Source organism: Blennius ocellaris, assembly GCF_963422515.1.
Source record: "Blennius ocellaris genome assembly, chromosome: 18".
NCBI classification, from domain to species: Eukaryota; Metazoa; Chordata; class Actinopteri; order Blenniiformes; family Blenniidae; genus Blennius; species Blennius ocellaris.
Window position 1 is genome coordinate 14,385,351 of NC_137667.1, and position 19,861 is coordinate 14,405,211.

Genomic DNA, 19,861 nt, shown 5'->3' on the forward strand with positions numbered 1-19,861 from the left:
CACGAGCCATTTTTTCTTGCAGGTGAGGCTTTCAGGTCCCAGGGGGGGCTCTGCACTGACTCAAATGCCGGAGAGCCATTTCTGTCCTTAATTGTAAAGCATGTTTGAAAAGCTTACTTGAGTAGAAAATTGAATATAAAACACTTTAGTCATCACTCTGCTACATTATCTTTGGGAGCAGAGAAGGATAGGCTTGATTCCAGCAGATTGTTGTTTTCTGTACGGATGCACCATTTCTTTAAAGGGCAAGTACGAGTAGGAGTACTGACCTTTAGCTACTTGCCAATATTGACTATCGATACAAGTACTTATGAAATGTCATAAAGTCTAATTCATACTCTATACACAGAGTCTATGCGAAGGCTATGCGTCCACCTACACATAGCCTCGAAGTCGATGCTACATATACTGTAGACTGGAAACAGAGGGACCGAGCTTCCTGGGAGCCGTGCACACACACACCCTTTAGCACACTAAATCCTGTATCGCTCATAATTTAATTGTGTGTAAGATGTCGCATCACTAGCATGTCAGCCCCAAAAATCTTTAGAATGTAGCATGTAGCACCTGGCACCGCTTGGCGTAACGTATTGAGCAATTTAACTCCTAAGCAACACTGGACTAACTCTGCTGGTCCAAATGTCACGAGTGATTAAGTTGCAGGAGCTGTACGAACCAGCTTTTGCTCCTCCTTTTGATGTTTTGACAGAACATAGTTTACATTCTTACGTTTGTCATTCTCATTAATAATAAAGAATGTTCAAACCGCTGAAATCATGCACGCTCTCTTGCATACCCGTGGGCGACGTTGCTGATTGATGATTTCACGTAGTCGTTGCCGGGTTGTATCGTGGATCTTTTTTCCAAGTACGAGTATTCCGTACAGTATCCGACCCTATACTGGTAGTGGTATTGTTGCATCTCTATTTATCTGCAACAGACAAAAGCTTTGTTACACTTGCCTTTTGTAAATACTTCTTGTGGGCTTGTGGAAAATATTTTTAGCACTTCTTCCATGCTCCTTGCTTTAGCATGTATGTCCACCAGGATGATCAATGTGTAGCCATTTGTTTATATTAAATAAATTAGAATAATGCATTTGACAATAAAGGGTTTTTTAGCGAAATGGAAACTTCGGGGTAATTTTTAGGCTGTGTGTTGCTAAATGATAGTTCAAAAATAAGAAAGTACTTGTGTGGCTCTGGGTGGTTTCAGAGGATGAAGTGGAGTTCTCCGTCATGTATGAAGTATAATTATACTGACCACCAAAAGAAAGATTAGAACATGTTAAAGGCTGTTGAATTTCCAAAACTATCATTCATGTTCATGTTCAGAGAATGAGTGTGCAAAAAAATAAATAAACACACGTTTAAAAATCACTTGCGAACACGTCAGTTCTGGCCAAGATACTGAATCTGCAGCTGTGAAGGACCAGTCCTCCTCATCGAGAATCAAGTGAAGGTTTCATGACCAGGACCCCTGAAATTCACCACAAAACCCAAACAGGACAGTTTGCAGTTCATAAAAAAAAAATCATATAGTTTCTTTGGGCAATATTCACTCAACCAATAAAACTAAAATAAACCAAAATGGTGGAGAGAGAAAAGAAATGTGTGTGGTTAAAAAGTGTGGATCACAGCCCAAAGAAAGCCACAACATCTGTCAAACAAGTGGTTTTGTTATGGCTCAGGCATTTATGCCTGCCAAATGAAATGGGTACACCAGCATGTTTTGGTAGTTTTACTGCTGATGGGACAGTGATCCTAGACATGTCGCCGAAGCACCCAAGAACCTTTTCAGTACCCAACGGTACTGCTCTTCGCTCATCAGACATTGCAGATGTTGTACCTGAAGCCACTTTCCTTTGGGATCCCCGCCGTTACGATGCAATGCTGTTATCATTAGAAGCATGCTAAACTCCACCCCGCCACATGTATTCCAGTTGTTCTTTGAGATCTGGTAATAATTTACAAGTGACCTTTTGTTTTGTGTCGAATACCATTGGGGCATGTTCAAGGGTGTCCAACCCTGGTGCTAGAGGGACATAGATCTGAATGTTTTATACGCAATAACATTCTCAAGTGAAAATGGCAAATTTCCATTGGTTTTAGGGTGTCTGTTTTCGGAACGGCGCTCGGAGCAAGGTGAAAAAGCAACTTTTCTGAAATGCTGCAACTGCTTCTGTGGACTTCAGCCGTAGAAAATAGCCCTTCTGCAATTGCGGATCAACAAAGTCGATCAACAATGATAAAAAATGAAAACCTCCAGAGTGTCATGACTCCCAGTCCATATTTTCCTTGACTTGGCAGTTTTACAGCTAAAAGTCAATCCCCATCCCTACAAACTGTCCATATGATTTTCTATGAGCTCGACATTGTTAATGGAAATGGAATATTGTTCTCTGCACATGTGTGTGTGTGTCGTTTCATTATGAACCCAGAAACACAGCCAACTCCGGGCATGCTAACTACATTGTTTTCTGCGTATCTGCCGCTTCCATATAAATGGACTTTGTTTGTAAACTGGGCCTTGGATGTTTCCCTGCTGCAGCATAATGAGTCTGATGATATCATCAACAACCTTGTAAAGAAAACTGTAACAGGCCTCTCATTGCAATCAGGTGTGACGCAACTGGGAAAGACTTAAAGCATGTAGGATAGTGGCCCTTCATGATCAGGACTGGATAGGGACTTCTGTCATTTTGGCCTTTTTTAGTAGTAAATCCCATTGGGATTAGAGGCTGGTTAAACATAAAAATAAAGAATTCCCATGTGGGATTAATTGTGTTTCTCTTCTGACACATTTGGCACAGATGTTTATGCCAATGTTTCAGGGGCATCTTTTTACAGTTTGTCCTTTGGGTCTTTTCTGTGTTTGTATTGCTGGGAGCAACCCTCTGTGTTGTCCGTCAGCCTTTTCCCAAGTACCTTAATCTCATGATGTCACCCAGTTTCTGTCAGAGGTGCATTGAGGGGTTTGTTCTTTCACAATTTTCTCTTCCCCCTCATCCTCTATCGTCATCTGCCTGAGGTACTCGCTTAGTAATTCTTTGCAGGGAGCATTTGTGTTTCATTTTTGCGAGTGGCTTTTACACTCCCCAAATCTTTTCTGTTGACTCAACAGTCAGAGGCTGTATCTGGGTTAGTATTGTAACTTGCTCAAAACATTTTGGAAAACAAGCCACTGCAGTTTGACATTGTCTATTTTTTCAGGAGGAGTTGTCAATTTACCTTTTTAAAGATCATAAACTTTCATTTTCATTTCAGATGACGTTAAAACATTGTGTGTCGAGATAAGTGTGATAACAAACTGAGCAAAATCATCAAAAAAGTGATATTTATAGTGATATTTTGAAGCAAAGGATGCAAAGTTTAACATAGTTTCTGCCAAGTACTTTTCAAATCTCATCCATTACTTTTTTTATTCTACTAAAATAACCTTGTTTTCTGTCTTAGTCACTTCTTTGTTTTCTTTTCAAAAGAACAGTGCAACATAACTGATGAGCTGATCTTCCAGAAGGCAGGCTCATAGTGAGACATTGAATCTTATTGATTTGTAATTTCCTTGTTGGGAAAAGCGTTTGGTCTATGATGGAATCCTTATCCACGGCCATCATTGTCACTTATAATGACCCCTGGACCGTTTCTCTTCCCATCTATCTTCTTTGTCACACCACAGGAATTAATACAGCGTCTGGACCTCGTGCTCGATAACCTATTTACTTTCTTTCATTTTTCACTTTGGTGTTCATATGTCAGTGACCTACCTATACAGCGAAGTAAGCTGGAAAGACACATAGCTGATTTGTGACAACAGTTTTCTTCAACTATCATTTACAGATATTATTGCAATCCAACCATCAAAATTCACGTCCAGCGTATGTTGCATCTATATATATCATAGTCCTTTATGAGCAGTCTCTTTTGGCCCGGAGGATAGGTCAGATGCTCAGAGACCTTTTCATTAATATAACATGTTAACACATCTGGGCCTGCAGCCATCATCTTTCCATCCATTGAGACCAGATTTATTGTAGTGAGACTCTGCGACTGTCTCGTCTAATTGCTCTTTTGTCCTCAGTTCTCCTGAGGTGCAGAAACTAGAAAAGGGTGGACCTAATGCATAGTAAGAAATCTTTACATTCCATACACCAAAGCTCTAAATGGAAACATTTTGCTAACTTAAATTGTTTGTTCATTTTATGTTTCTTCAGAAGAAGATCATTTTTTTTCATCTCTGATGAAGGGATTTTACTCAAATTGACAAGAAAATGAAGTCACACACATTTATATAATTTAAATATTTCTGTCATCAATCATTTTTTAGGACATTTTCCAATAAATATATAATTTTAGAAAAAGCACCTGTTCGCACGTATGCATATTACTTAATTTGTATTTCAATCACCCAGTTTTAATTAAGAAGGAAAATTAGGTCTGTGAAAGGAAGAGCTGATCTGTATTAATTGGGCTTTCTGTGCTGTTGCCTTGCTGAGGGAATTGTTAAAAAATTCTCTGAAATTACGTGACGGTTCGTTTATCATTGGCTGGAAACTTTCCCTTTAATAGATGGAGCCCAAGGCGCCTGCGCGCACACACACACACACACACACACACACACACACACACACACACACACACACACACACACACACACACACACACACACACACACACACACATAGACACACATGTCATACTAAAGGCATCTCACAAGTCCTGTTCTAGGTGAGATACACGTTTGCACCTCTGTCTGCTTGTATTTCATTGTCTCTTTGGATTTGATTACAAGTCTGGAACAATTCATCCATCCTCTGCAATGAAGCAATCTCTACTGAGCGTTCAGGGCAGCAGTCATCTCTCATTGAGCCGTCCGGTTTGGCAGTTAAACCTTATACCTCTGGGTGCCGTTGTGCTCTGAGGTTGGCTATAGATCACATGGTGATGTGGCTCCCAGTCAATATCTCCTGTCGGAGATCCTCAAGTACGTCTTGAGCCGGACTCTCACCCTTCCGGATTAGACCTCGCTGTAATTAACGTCAACTGTGGAGAACAAAGCAGGAGGTTTGGTCAGTCTAGTTGAAGAAATACAAACGGCTAACTCAGAATCTACAGCCTTAAATCAACAGCTCTGCTCAGGGCTTTTTTTTTTAAGGTTATGGTAATTTGTATGTTTTGCATTTCTGATTGTATTTATAATCATTCTTAATGAACAAGTGTCTGGAATTACAGTATTTTTGCAAGCAAATGCTTTGTGAGGTTACTTCCGAGTACCCCAGTTCAGAAGAAAATATAGCAAAATACATGCATATTCACTGCTCACACTTGCACATCTCAAATCGTTGCTGGCCATGTGTCAAAAATGTGCATATACTATATACATATTCCAATTATGCTGCTATGCTTGGCTGCTGCATGGTCTTCCATACTAATTATATGGACTGTGGTTGACTGTGATGGTATATCAGGGCAGTTCACAGGGGATTAAGTGGAGGCTCCTGTGGGCAAGTCGATGCCCTTTGAGTCACCAAATCTTTTCTTCGGCGAGCTCTGCTGCCGCGACTTGGGTCACAGGTCTTCTGGGTCTTATTAAAGTATTGCCAAAGGCAATAACGGGAGTCATATTGCCTGATAATGCTCTCTTTGGTAGAGCCTGGGTCTCCATGATAACGGCTTAAGACTCCAAAACCACCAACACATTTCCTAAGTTTCTGTTCGGAGGAATGTTTTGCTTTTCTCTTGTTTTGCTGTGCCTTCTATTTTGAACACAGTTGAACTCAAAGAAGCTTTGTGTAAGCATGTAATGTTTGAAGACAGCCTGACCCATTTACAAAAAATTTATGTATTACCTGTTACAAAAAGGCTTTCTTTTTGTGTATGCCTAAATGTGTTCAGCTCATTAGCCTGCCATGTGACTTTTTAATTCTTGGCTCCCATAATACAATTAATTTTAAGTGGTGGTTTGTAACACCAGCGATTTTAATTAGCAGTACATTTTATTATAGTGGTTCTCTGCACTTGTACTGCACAAACTCCATCTCTTTTATGTGCTTTCTGTTTTGTTCCCTGGGAAAGGCTTTCGGCTATTAACGTATATTGTGGGTATAAAATCAGGTTGCGGGGGGATTAAACAGGATGCCAAAGACTTTCTGTTCCATACTGAGTCAATAAGAACAAAAGTCTGTACCACTATTACTTTATTTTCTCCACATTCAATGCTACGACCCTCCTTTGATTGAGCTGGAATACAGAGTTCTCGGTGTAGTAGGTGTTCATTTGAAAAGAAGACGGCTTGCTTTTCAGTCTAGGTTCCACTCAGGGTAATCACCACCGATGTTTGATCGGAGATCTATCCATCACCGCCTGCAGCTTTTATTGAACCAGGCCGCAGGAGAAGTTAAGATGCCGTCTCCCGCTGCAACTCAAACTAGTGGTCTTATTGATGACATTTCTCCAGCGGGAGTCGAGCCTACGGACCGGTTCCTTTTGCTGCGGTGACTGGCAGGTGTCTGTCGCTGATATGTTTAGATATGCAATCCTCACATTAAGCCCGAGCTGCGACCCCCCCCCACACCTGCACCCCCATTCCCTCCCCCTCTGGGTCTGCAGAGGTTTAGGTTGATGGTGAGCTGCCAGCCAGAGTGGCAGCTGGTCCAGACGTGCTTCCTTCACCTCTGGTCTCTGGAGACGTTAGCCCAACCAGCCGTTTGTAATTAAAAGCGCATAGAGACAGATCAAGCTATTTCCTTCTCCCTCCATTTAAAATTCTGGGAGGCTGGAAAAGAATTCGTCGGATGCCCAAACCCACCATCCTCCAGAGGACGATCCTTCATTTGTAAGTCCGCAAAATTAGTTCAATTTTAGCCCTTAATTGCATCCCAAGACAGTAAACAATGCAGATTTAATGCTGATTTTTGGGGGGTTCACCACAAAACTACAAATCATCATAATTCTCCTGAAGTTTTTAGTTTTTTTTAATTCTAATCATAAATTGGTTTCTGTTTTTATGTACAACCCTGAGAGTTTGGTTTAATATCATGTCAAAAATATATTTTTGGTCACTACAAAACTGCTTGCTGTTCTTGATTAAAAACAATCATGAGAAGCTGTTACTCTTGGCTTAATCTAACAATTCCAGTCAACCTCTAAAAGGAAAATGAACAGAAGCACTATAATGATTCTGACACGATCGACATTCTTACCACAGGACCTGTGTAAAATAAACTTGACCTATTTACACTTATATGGATGACAAGTTAAATACTTATCCATCACAAATACTTATAGCAATACAAAAATGGAGAAACATTCTTTGCTTTCAAGTGAGCAGAGCAAAAAGACATGTCTTGTAGTAACTAATTGGCATGCACATTGCCGTCTACTGCATTCAATTTGAAGCATGTACTTGCATTTTCTTTTTTCCACACCTTGGCTGTGTTGCCAGCAGAAAACCCTACATATCTATCAGGGACTGACTGATAGCCACCCCTGAAAGCCTTGACCTAGAAACCAACATCCGTGACCTTCATGGCGCTTCTGCATTTAGGTGGACAGAAGCCATTCTCTGCTTCAAAGGATTTTAAAATTGAGGTCTCTAAAAGTGCAACCTAGACATCTGAAGCCAAAGGCACCCTAAAATTTCAACCAGCAGATATCCCCCACTTCCTATTACCCAAAGTCTTCCTTGTCGGAGAGAAACGGAAGCCCCCAGTTTTAACTATTAGCATAGAAAGAGCCCAGCTCTCTGCAGAGCCATTATTGTCTATCTACCTGCTGGAGCTTTTGTTCCATAAACCTTCTCCGGTCGCATTCTTTCAATCAACATAACCTGACGATAGTAGCAATGTTAATGTCCTCTCTTACTGCCACACTCTCATATTTACCGGCACGGCTGCTACCTATTTGAGTTTTTCTCATTTAAGCGATGGTTATTGAGGCGTTATTGATGTGGCAGCAGCTCTCTGGCTCCAGGGCGATACTGCTGCACTCAGTCGGAAGAACAATGGTTTTATTTCCTGAATAGGACATAGACTACAGTTTCTATTGCGCTACAATGGCGTCATAAAGTACAGAACTAAAAACTATTACCACAGACTACACGGTAGTGCCTCAATGTCGTAAATGTTCAGCAATTGGTACATAAATCAGCTAGTTAAATGAGATAAAATTATTTGACTATAATCTTCAAAATGATTTACGACTTCTTGAATACTTTCAAGTTAATCACAGGGTGATTTGGTTTTTTCCGCTTCACAATGTGTTTTTCCATTCACAATAATCGCAATGGTTTCCAATCTAGGCAATTAAACAGTCACAATAAATCGTGATGAAAAAGGAACGAGAAAGGCATAACTAACATAGGTCTTTACAATGTTAGGCTGATTCAATCAGTGAATAAGTTTATTTATGAAATTCATTAGATCCTACAATCAAGAAAAAAGGTTGCGATAACTGACGAGCACAATTGGAAAGTGATTCTCTTATTGGTTAAAAAAAAAATGCTCACAATTCTTGATATTGGAAATGATTGAATTCTTCGCTCAGGTTGCATTTACAACTAAATGAATCAAGTAAATTTGTCTTAGCTTGCGCAAAGCAGTTACAAAATCTAGGTAATTGTCCTGAATGAAAACCATTGAGTGATATAATTGCCTGGATTTACAAACAGTTCACAAGACACTTGTGCAAGGTTGCCACCTCTGCCGCTCTTGGACTTGAACTCTGGTCGTTTGCGGTGTCCCGGGGCAGCAGAGTGGAAACACAGCAATCTTGGCACTGCCAGAGCACACTCAGAGTGCGTCCACCATAGAGCGCACCAGTCTCCCTGTTCCATCTGTCACTGTACTCCCATAATCCCCTGCTCCTGTAAGCAATCTAACGACGTGACTCTGCCCAAAACAGTGGGGAGGGTTGGAAAAGTCTGGATAGGCCTGTATTCACTGGGAATCTTAAAGGGTAGTATTTAGTATCTGTAATCACCAAGGTTTTAAATCAGCCGTGTGTCTTCAGTCTCAATGATCTTCAGCATCAGACGTAATGCACTTGTCATTTCATTTATAATGTCAGGCCTATATGTGCATTGTTGTCCAGTATTAAAATATGCTGAGTTCACTCATTACTCTCTACATGTTTGACTGCAAATGGTCAATACTCAACAGAAGATGGGATACAAAAGAACATGTCGATGTTGTGACTGTGACATCAGAAGACAGGTGAATCACTGGAAATGTCAACTCACTCAAATCTGATTGGACTGTAACGTGATGAATGAGCTAAACTGACGGACATATTATACTGACACTCTGACATGCATTTTTTGGGGGGGGCATATTTCTGAGACTGCGTTTCCAAATGTTGGCTATTTGATATGCATTCTCAGTCCTCACTGACTTGCCATGTTTGTTCTCTCGACCTGCCGCGTGTAATAATGGGCCATGGCAAATCACTTCCAGCTTTGCGCTGAGATAGTGATTGTATCAAACTGACCCCTAACAAGCTGTCAGCTCACATTTGATAAAGCATGCATCAGCACTGGTGAGCCTGGCACACATTTGTACGGAGCAGACAGGTCTTATTCATGCAGCGTTATTCCCTTACGCCCCTGTGTCTCGTCCTTCCAAGTCACAGATTTCCCAGATAGTTTTAACTTGTTGTTTCTTACTGATGGTGACATCCAGCAGTGCTGGAGCTTTGGTGCAGGCATCTTGAGGACACGCACAAGATGTCTGTCCATGTCAATACTGCGTGGATGGATAAGAAATATCTGTTTTTTCTCCAGTTACATCAGCTGCAGAGCTTCTGAAATCGTCAGTTCCTCAGTCTCCACATAGAGGGAGCTCATGCGTGCTTAGAAACCAAACCATGGAAATGCTGAATGAGTTGGAGAGAGAGAGAGAGAGAGAGAGAGAGAGAGAGAGAGAGAGAGAGAGAGAGAGAGAGAGAGAGAGAGAGAGAGAGAGAGAGAGGAGAGCGGGAGAGCGGGAGAGAGAGAGAGAATGTCACACAATCCAGCAACAAGATGATCCATTGGGACAGTGCGGCAGGTTTTTTACGCAAGGCTTCTCGTTAAGGATCAACTTTGGACGAGTCGGTGACAAGCCTGGAGAGCCGCCGAAAGCCCGGAGTCTGCGCGACAAGTTGGGAGAGAGAAAGGAGTCGTATCACTATTTTTAAATGGACAGTGTCAGATTTTTTTGGGGGGGGGGGTGTGGGGGGCGTGGACGGTAAAGGAGCAGCAGCGAGCATGTTGGCTTCTGGCAGCGTTTCCACTGTAGTGATGTGCCGGCTGCAAGGACTGAACTGCGCGTAAAAGACCGAGCGCTCAGGCGCGGCAACCTGCGGGCACAGTCAAGCTGCAGACTTTCTGGTCATTTTGATGGAGGTTTGGCTTTTTTTGGTGGGGGGAGATGATGTATGTCTTCCTCGCGTTACCGTCTGTGGTGAGGAGTACTTGATGGAAGGAGCAGAAACTGATAGAGGCTGCCGTGCGTAACGTGCGAAATCTCGCCAAGCGGCTCTCACAATAATACTTTGAGACGTTTGTTTTTAAACACGACTGGTTATCTGGACTGGCCGCACATGGTGCGTCAATGTAGCAGGAGAGATCAATGTTCCGATAACGCGTGGGATTTTAAAGCTGTCTCTGGTGAAACTCAAGGGTTTTTTTTGTTTGTTTTTTGGTATAATTTCTCATTATTGACAGGTGTTACAGTATTTCATTGAAACACACACAGATGATAACCAAACATTCGCTATGGATTATCCACACATTGTTTGACTCGGTTTATTTGTGTGCAACGCATATTTAGGCAACCCCGCATATATCTGACAATCTTATAATGCGTTTGAAACGCTGGACGGCGAAGTAACATTTACTTTGGCGTCTTTAAATTCTCGAGTCGCAGCCGACTTGGCAACAGCCACAATGACAACCAACGGACCTGTCATCGTCTACGAGTGGCTGAAGACCCTCCAGCTTTCCCAGTATGTCGAATCTTTCGTGGATAACGGATACGACGACCTGGAGGTCTGCAAGCAAATCGGAGACCCCGACCTCGATGCCATCGGCGTGTACGTCCCTCACCACCGGCAAAGGATCCACGATGCGGTGCGCAGGCTGAAGGAGGAAGCCAAAGAGACGGCCAGCGGACTGTACTTCACCCTTGAACCCATGTCACCGGCGGCCGAGATCTACACTGGTCACATGTTGGAGTACGAGTCTAAACTGCGAGGATCCAAGTCCTGGACGGAGCCAAACAGTGACCGGGTCGGGCGCAACGGGGGGTACATGGGCGCGCAGAGGAACCTGACTCTGGGCAACAGGAGGGAGCTGGTGATTTTTCCCAAGTTGAAGCTGAAGATCATGATCAGGGATAAGCTCATCAGAGATGGCATCAACCTGGCCAAGCCACCCTACTCTAATAAGGTAACCCTGATCGTGGCACTGAACATAACAACATCCAAAAGTCATACATGATAACCAGTGAATGAAAGCACAAAATACAGGCTCTATACACACTCGCACATTCATTCCATGCAGCTTTCATAACGTAAATGTATTCTTACTGTGCCACATCTGCACATAGTCCGGAGAAACTCTAAACAGGTTGATTTGCAAAGATGGTTGTTTTTGCATTGTGGGACAAAAGAGGCTGTCACCTGCTCGGCAATGCCTATCATTTGGATGAAAGCAGGCTGTCAGTCAGGGCACATTTCCTGTAAAAGGCATATATATCAGTGGTGAGTTGAACATCAAAGGAGAAGCCGAGCCACAGATAAATGCCAGTGTGATACTGAGTATTTTCAGGACCACTGCACTTTGCAGAGGTGTGAGTGGTCCCTGTCAAGGTGAATGATTGGGGTGAAGTTGCTGCAGATCAATAAGCAGTGAGGAGGAGCTCTGAGCAGCTTTCACTCTCTGTGATTCCCTGGTGGAGCAAAAGATTTACTCTCGATTATTAATCTACTCTGACCTCACCTGTCCACTGATTTCAGTGTGTATACATTTAGTGGGTGGACCAACCAGGCCAATAAACCACAGGTCTTTGACAAATGGACACAGGGTGTTGATTTCAGGAGCAGTAAATGAAGAGTGTCCATCTGGGTAGACTGCGTCAGTCCTGCAAGAAGCCAGGAACTGAAGCGCTGTTTTCACAGGACTGACAGTGACCTTTTCTCCGAAGTGTTTGAATCATATGCCTCACCAGCTGAGAGGGCTCTGCGCAATTACTGCTGTTTACATACTGGGAGGCTTTTCATTGGAGTGTCTGCAGGCCACTGGGAAGGTAGAAGTCATTCCATCTGTAATTTATTTGGGGCTGTAACATGTTCTTTGGTACTGCAACAACTATAATTCAAAGCAGCACTGCGTGTACAACTTTTCGTTGCAACCCTCACGTCGTAACAGAGTTTCCCAGCCTGTCAGCAGAAAAGACAAAACATAAAAGCAGCTGCTTGGACTTCCATTGATTTATTAGTTTATGGAGCCTTTAAGAGCTTCCACACTTTATTCAACTGATTATGAACCTATTGATCAAGTCCACAGCTATGTATCCACATTATGATTTGTTTTGATGTATATTAGATATCATATTTAGCAGACGATTGTGTCCAAATTAGCTCTTTAAATTTGAAAGCGGCTGCAGTTTCTGCATGTTTTGTAAGCTCTTTTTATCTGTAAATGTTGCCACTTTGGCTGACTGGGAATCCCGCAGAGATTTGGGATTTGTGGGGGGGATTAACTATCAGGCCGTGTCTGAAACAAAGTGTTGTTTCCTGAGGGTTAAACTGGCTTTCCCTTTCGAAGGCTGTGTGCGTTTGGGAAGCAAAAAAAAAAAGACAAAAACGCATTTGGGCTTTTAAGAGGCCTGAGCAGGTCAAGGTATTTCTGTCTTTCACCGTCTTTGTGTGTGCACAACCCTGTAGTTTTTGAATTGGCCCAGTGCTTTTCTCCCCAGGAGGAGTGAGAGGAGTGTGGGAGATGGAGCTGTAACCAGCCGATGGAGTTTGACGAACTGGCCTCTGATTGGTCTGGAGATATCTACCTTCTCGCTGCCCTTGAGACAAGATGTCACCCCCAAAGGAGACTTGTAGCAGAGAGGCAGACCCGGGGCAATTATTGGACATACAATGTCAGCCTCCAGAGATGGTCATTGTATAGCACAACTAAGATACCCATCCACATTTCGGCTGTTGGCTGTGTTCCTGGTACGCAGGAATGTGCCCGAGCTACAGGCCCTATCCTTTCTCTCTGAGCTGCTTTATGTGGCTGCATCTTTATTATTTGTCATTAAGCAAATCCATTGACAATCTGAGCACTAAGATTCACAAAATCCTCTTCAGTATGTGCTGAAGGTCTTCTGAGACAACCCATTACCAGACAATTCACTGAAAGGACTCTCTCGCTTGTGATAAATACTCGTGATTTCTATCGAGGCCGCAGGGACCTCTCGTCTGAGATGGAATATCATTTCTTGTGATGTAAACAAACACTTTGCCCTGGGTTGAACATTTATGGTTCTCTCAATGGGGAACACTATAAACCACAATGATTCTATTGCTAACATTCCTGTTAAATACACTGCAGTCACAGAGTTAATAATATTTATTTATTTATTCATTTTCTTTAATCACAATTGCTTTGTTTCCAGAGTGAAGCACTATGCCATACATGAAGATGGGGAATAGATCATTTTGTCCAGTGTCTTCCTTGCGAGGCCACATTTGTAATCCCTTAAACGAACTATGATTCCATTTTGACCAGTGATTACGTGGGAGCATTGAAAAACAGTTCTTTAGATCTTCAAAGCCCCTTTCCTCTCAAAACTGTGCCTTTGGTCCATATCATGGATGACGGAAGTGTCACTCTGCAGTTTGTGCCTTCTAACTGCAGGGCTGCCTTTGAATTTCTCTGCTGAAAGGGGAAAGTTTTTAGTCGCTGTCATAAAATCTGGGTGTAAATTGTGCACCTGTGAGCCATTTTTGTGATGTTTAGTTTGAAAGTCAGTTTACACATGCAATGTGAGAAAAGTATAGTTATTTTCCATAGTTGCCATTTTAATTCTTCACTGTAGAATGAAGCACCAGTATAATATTTTTTTTAATAGAATTGCAACCCCATTAAGTGTAAAACATTTTTGAAGAAAAACCATGTCAGACACAAATTCAGAACATTATAAATTATCTTTGTTCTTGCCTGGAGGGAATCTTTAAAGAGTGGTTGTGCCTTTCACTGCGTTCACAAAGTTTTTGATAATTGAGACTACTGCCATCGGCTGTTCTTGTCTCTGCGTGTTTTTCCTCTGTAGGTTATATAGTTCATGTAGGTTGAATGATTTTTATATTAAAGTCTGTGTTTGTTCCGGCCTTCCCGACTCCGGAACACATTTTAAGTTTTCACGCTGAAAGGTTTGACAAAGAATTATACTTTATCTGTAATTATTAAAGTTCATTTTGGCCATTTTCTGATGCTTTGCCCATTTTGAGAGAAATATAATGTATTTTCTGTTTTACATCAATTTCTGTGAATGAGATGTTTTCCCCTCCTGGTTTCATCCAGACGCCGGTGCTGGAAACAGACACAGTCAGTCATAATAGCGCCTGGCTTTTAGTGCTGTGTGTCAGGAGGAAGTAGAGGCTAAACAGCAGGAGATTCTCCATTGTTTGTATGGAAGCTTATGGAGCCACATGTCCTTTCACTACTGCTCTGTTTTGCATTCCCAATTTCCGTCTATTGAAAGAGGCAGCGGAGGCAAGTGTCCAGCATTGTGCTGATGGGTGGGCGATTAAAAAATCTGATTATCAAGCAGAGAGAGAGGGAGGGTTGTAAATAGATGGGCACATTGTTTTCCATGGCTGGAGAAGATTCAGTGTTTGGACTGACTGACAATTTGTGGGGAAAGTTTGGTTGTCGAGGCCTTTCCGTGACCCCACAAAAACATCTGATCAAATCTTACTAGTGACAGTCGTGAAAGGGCGGCAGCTCAACTGGCCGGAAGAATGTCAGAAATGCAGCGGACTCTCCGGAGTGTTGTGTCTGGTCGCAAGGAGAAGAAAGAAACGTTTTAACTGACTTTTCTTTTTCTTTGAGCAAAAAAGCAGTTCAGCACCTTACATGCTGAACGTTCACCTCGCTTCCTGCTTCAGTCCTCTTATCTTGATTAATATCCCAACACGCTTTGCCCAGCCAGGAAATTAGTGTTTTGTTTAAGATGACCTCTTATAGCCCTCTGTGGTTATTGAAGGCCCTCGGGTTTCACTGGACTGTTTCCAAGACTTGGTGAGAAAAATAATTCTTGCAAATTAAATTAATCAAAGATCTTTCCTCTGCGGCACTCCCTAAACATACACATTCATAGTCCAGCTGCCAAGTCTGGTGAGCAGAAACTGAATTGGATTAACATCCTCCGACTGATTTTCTTGTATATGCATACTGCATGTGCATTTAAAGATGCATATATACCCTGAAAGTCATTATTCAAAGTGATTATGAGCCATTTATTTCCGATAAAAAGCTTTTAGATTTGCATTGATGAGTGAAACTTTTGAGAGAATACTCATGAGCTTTACATTTCGCCTTTTTTGGTGAATGTCTTCATCCTCAGTGGTCGCGGTGATAGTGCTGGCATTTTGCCACTGAGAGAGAAAAAGCCTTTCACGACAGCCCCGGAGTTTTCCATGAGCACTGCTGAAAGCACTGCTTGCTTAGTTTTTTTATTAAAGCCCCCTTAAAGGCATAATCAACCCAAGGACTCATAAAGGGGAAGTCATAAAGAAGTCAAGGACCGGCTCTATTGTCCTGAGAGGACAGAGAAAGTCAATTAGCAAAGTGAGCTGCTGTTTACATTATAGAAAAGCTGGGTTATATGGAGAACTGGAGGGAAGGGAGATCATGTTCCCATCAGACGGACATGTCACATCTTGGCTCACACAGTGGCTCTTGTTTCTTCTTATAAACAACCCATATTTTGGTATATTTGGACCGTCACAGAACAGCCTAAATTGCAAGTAGTATTGCAAGTACCCTGCTTGACCAGGACGCAAAGTGTAATTGCTGACTCAACTCAAGCAATGAAAATGACACTATGTGCTGGATGTTTTGATGTGCGTTTCAAATGTATGAAACACATTTCCTCCCTTTTCCATTTACATACAGGACTGTATACGACAATTTAATTAATTGCTGATGACATAAGTCCAAAAATAACACCTGCAATAGCAGTTTCTTCAGTTATTTTCCTAATCCTTATCGCAGAAAAAATATATCCATTCACAGGCTGTTTTCATTCTACTTTTTGGACTTTGAGTAAAGAGACTCACTGTCTGTCCCTCCATCAGAAACACTGGACCACCAATCTCCTGGGAACACGTATGAATTTGCAAAAGCAACATTTATATTATACATGCAACTGTCTTTCTCATTTAAGCAGGAAGAAACTAACGGGGCTTGTTGCTGCTGTGCTGTTTCTCACATCACCAACTAGTTTCGAAGCTCATTTTATTCCCCCCAGCCGTTTGAACCTGTTTGGAAAGATTACATCTCGCAGAGCTCAGATTTACAATTTATCAGAACTGCACTGAATATTCTCTCTGCACAAGTCATCAGCCAAGATTATGTTAACATTTATATGCTCAGTTCAAACTGAATAATTGTCCTCATGCTCTCAAAGCAAACGCCATTTCTTTCTGTCTTCTGAGATGAATTTACAGTAAGTAACGTGTGCCTTACAGTATGCATGTATGTATGTATGCATGTATCACCTAAAGTTGTGCAGTCATGGTAACTGCTTTAAATAAAGCAGAGCAGGCAGTTATTTCATTTTCAACACTGTGGGGGGGACTGGTCCTGATGACACACTCATGACAGATACATTATCAGAGCTATTCTGGTCCAAGGTTTTAGCAGCTTCCAGACAGCCTGTCTACATGACACATATAGAATCGGCACCAGTGAAAACTGCAGCATCAGTACTAACACAGCTTTCCTCTTTTTACTCGTTCCAGCTACTCTTTTATTCCGTTGTTTTGCCGATTCGTTCTTCCTAATTCACGTTTTGTGCTGCTGGATCAAATGTCAAGCGGTACTGCCACAATTGCATCTTTTAGTTGGCTTCACCAAACCCCCATCAGTCTGGATTATATAAGCTCAATGTCAGAAATGGGCTTTATTTTCATGCAAAGTTATTTGACATGTGAAAAATAAAATCCTCTGTATTTTTGTGTCAAATCTTTTTAACACGCCAGTACATTTCATGGTTCAGTCCACAGAAGGCTTGTCAGCAACAGCAAACAGAGAAGCTAAACATTCAGTCCCTGCTCAAAACATGTTTGTGGTTTACACATTTCTTCACTAATTCTCTGAGTGCTGGCAGTGCCAAAATGCATAAACATAAAGTTATTGTCCTCCAAAGAAATATGCTGTGGCTTTTACCGTTTTTTTGCCGTTTTTGTCCCCAAAAACAAACCTCCACTGCTAATAATGAAGTCATCAAGTGCCCCAGCAGAATGGTGAGGCAACAGAGATGACAAGAGAGCAAGCCTGAGCATCTGTCTGTGTCTGACTCCAGATTGCAAACACACTTGCAAGTCAACACATCCACACGTGTTTTCTCTGCCTCGACGTCTCTGTCTTGCACACGCTGATTAATACATTCACGGTGATTACTCTAGAGGGGATCATTAAGGTTTCTCTCTCACATAAAAGCAACAATATTTGTTGGAAATACACCACCATAGCCAGATACTGAATAGATGCTGTATGAAGATATCACCCATGTGGGGGGTTGGGATTGTCATTTTGCCTTGGGTGGTCATGTGGGTGTGTGACCTATAGTCCTAGAAAGCACACTTATAAGCCACAAGGTCAAATGCTAAAGTAGCTTTGTTCAAGTTATCATGAAGACAAACGGTTTGATAGCTAAACTTTAAGCCACGTGCCTTTTTCTTTAATCTCACCCTGGAAATGTTGAGCAGAACTTAATACCGGATATAGAGGTTGAAATAATCAAATAAAGCTGTAATTCTGTCATCCATAGCAGAGCTCCATAGATTTAAATATTGCTCAAGCTTCAGGCTAAGCGGCTCTCTCTCTTACAGTTATTTGTGCAAATTATAATCCCGGCGAAAGGGTCAACTCAGTTTAGCAGCTGATGATTAATCTTCCATTTAAATATTTGATAACTCTTGTTCTCCGACATATTGATGAAAGAAATACTCACATCTTAAGTCATTCCATTGAGATGACCTTTTAAAATGCTGACTCAGTTGTTCCAGCTATTTTTTTCTTTTCTGCTATTGAAACTGCAGGTGGGAATTTTTGTATCAACTTTTCAAGTAAGTCAATTCATCCATACAATTTTATAAGCATTTTTTTTTACAGCCAAATTCACTTAAGTTTATCACAGGATGAACACCAAAAGACTGACAAATAGCCCTCTCACATCCACTCAGACCGAGACAAAATCCCAGAACCACAAATTGAGTTAGAATGCATGTCTTTGGAGTTCTCGAGAAAGTTGGAGTGTAAACGAGGAAATGCCACACATGAAGTCCAGGTGAACTGCTGTTGTTTCACTGCGAGAGGTCAGTGGTATGCTACACCACAGTGTTGAACCAAATGATCAATTAGTTTGTGAAAATATTTAAAAAAAGTTATATCTGTTTTTTTTTTCATGAGCAGATTTCTGCTTTTTGAAAAATGTCTAAAGAAATGAAATAAAGTACTCATCGTTTTGTTAAGCTTGCGTATGAACGATGTCCCCGAATGAACTGACTAATCCTCTTTCCTGTAAAGATGCTGTTTAGAGTGACCAATAATGGTGTTTTCTGCAAAACGTAGGCTCCAGAAATCATAATGAACAGTGTGGAGGTGTATGCTCGTTTGCCAGTCTTGATGACGTTCAGAGTTGTTTATCTTCAGGCGTCAAACAGCTTTGGGAGGGTCGATGTTCCTCTACCTGCTTGCAACAGACCTTAATTGTCCCACATGTAGCTACAGTTTGGCTCATGTCGGCCCATATAATCTTGGCCTGCGTTTAAGGGATGTAATGTCGGGGTGTAGAGAGATGAGTGAGGCATGATAACTGAGAGTATGAGTGTTAGAGAGAGACAGGAGAGTCTGTATAATTACCTTGTCTGAAGCCGCTGCCAGCTGGGTGCATGGAGCGCAATACAACCAATGCTAAAACCCCTCCACCTCTCCTCACTCCTAATTGGTCCATTTCGAAAGCATGAGGGCAGGGCAATGCTGAAAGCTTTGATCATGGAGACCACACCAATGTCGATATGTCCTTACCTGAGTGCTTTTGTAGTGGTTGTGCCTGGCAGGTGATTAAGCCATACAAAACCTACCGAGTGTCTGTCTGTCTGTCTGTTTGGCTCAGTGTTCCCTGCAGCTCTGCATACCTGAATCTGAACCCTAATTACCTTGTAGTTTTCTACATTCCTTAAACACGCTCACACAAACACTCTTGCACCTTTACCTTGTACTGCACAGGTGCTTTTTTAAAAGCACAGAAAGCATGCCACAAGTATGCATTCGTCTTGTGTGGTATGACATCTTCAATTATTGAAAGCATTTACAGGTTCCCAAACTAATGAATCTGATCATTGTGTGTGTTCTGTTTCTCCGTCTCTGCTCGTCAGTTCTCTCTGAGCTTGTTCCTTGCTGCTAAATGTAATGGAGGGAAGTATGTGATGGCAGATTATGCAAAGTACCCTCCCAGAAAAGTGTAATTTTCACCACAAGACAAATCGCACATGGTCTTTTTGTGCTTGTGGTGGAAGCACAAATTGGTATCAAGGTTTAACTAATAACATGACTAAGTGTGAAATTCAATTAGGAACATGTGGGAGAATGTAAAGGA

General features: G+C 41.9%; 1 protein-coding gene across 2 annotated transcripts in view; it reads left to right on the forward strand.

The window, feature by feature from the left end:
• Window positions 1-10,923: 10,923 nt before the first annotated feature.
• Window positions 10,924-19,861, forward strand: part of sash1a (SAM and SH3 domain containing 1a) — a gene marked incomplete at its 5' end in the record, with an annotated part of 145,736 nt that continues 136,798 nt past the window's right edge. For both annotated transcript variants that reach the window (XM_080514282.1, XM_080514283.1), the window contains one exon: window positions 10,924-11,424. In XM_080514282.1, the coding sequence (XP_080370408.1) occupies window positions 10,924-11,424 (501 nt within the window). The remainder of the gene's footprint in view (window positions 11,425-19,861) is intronic.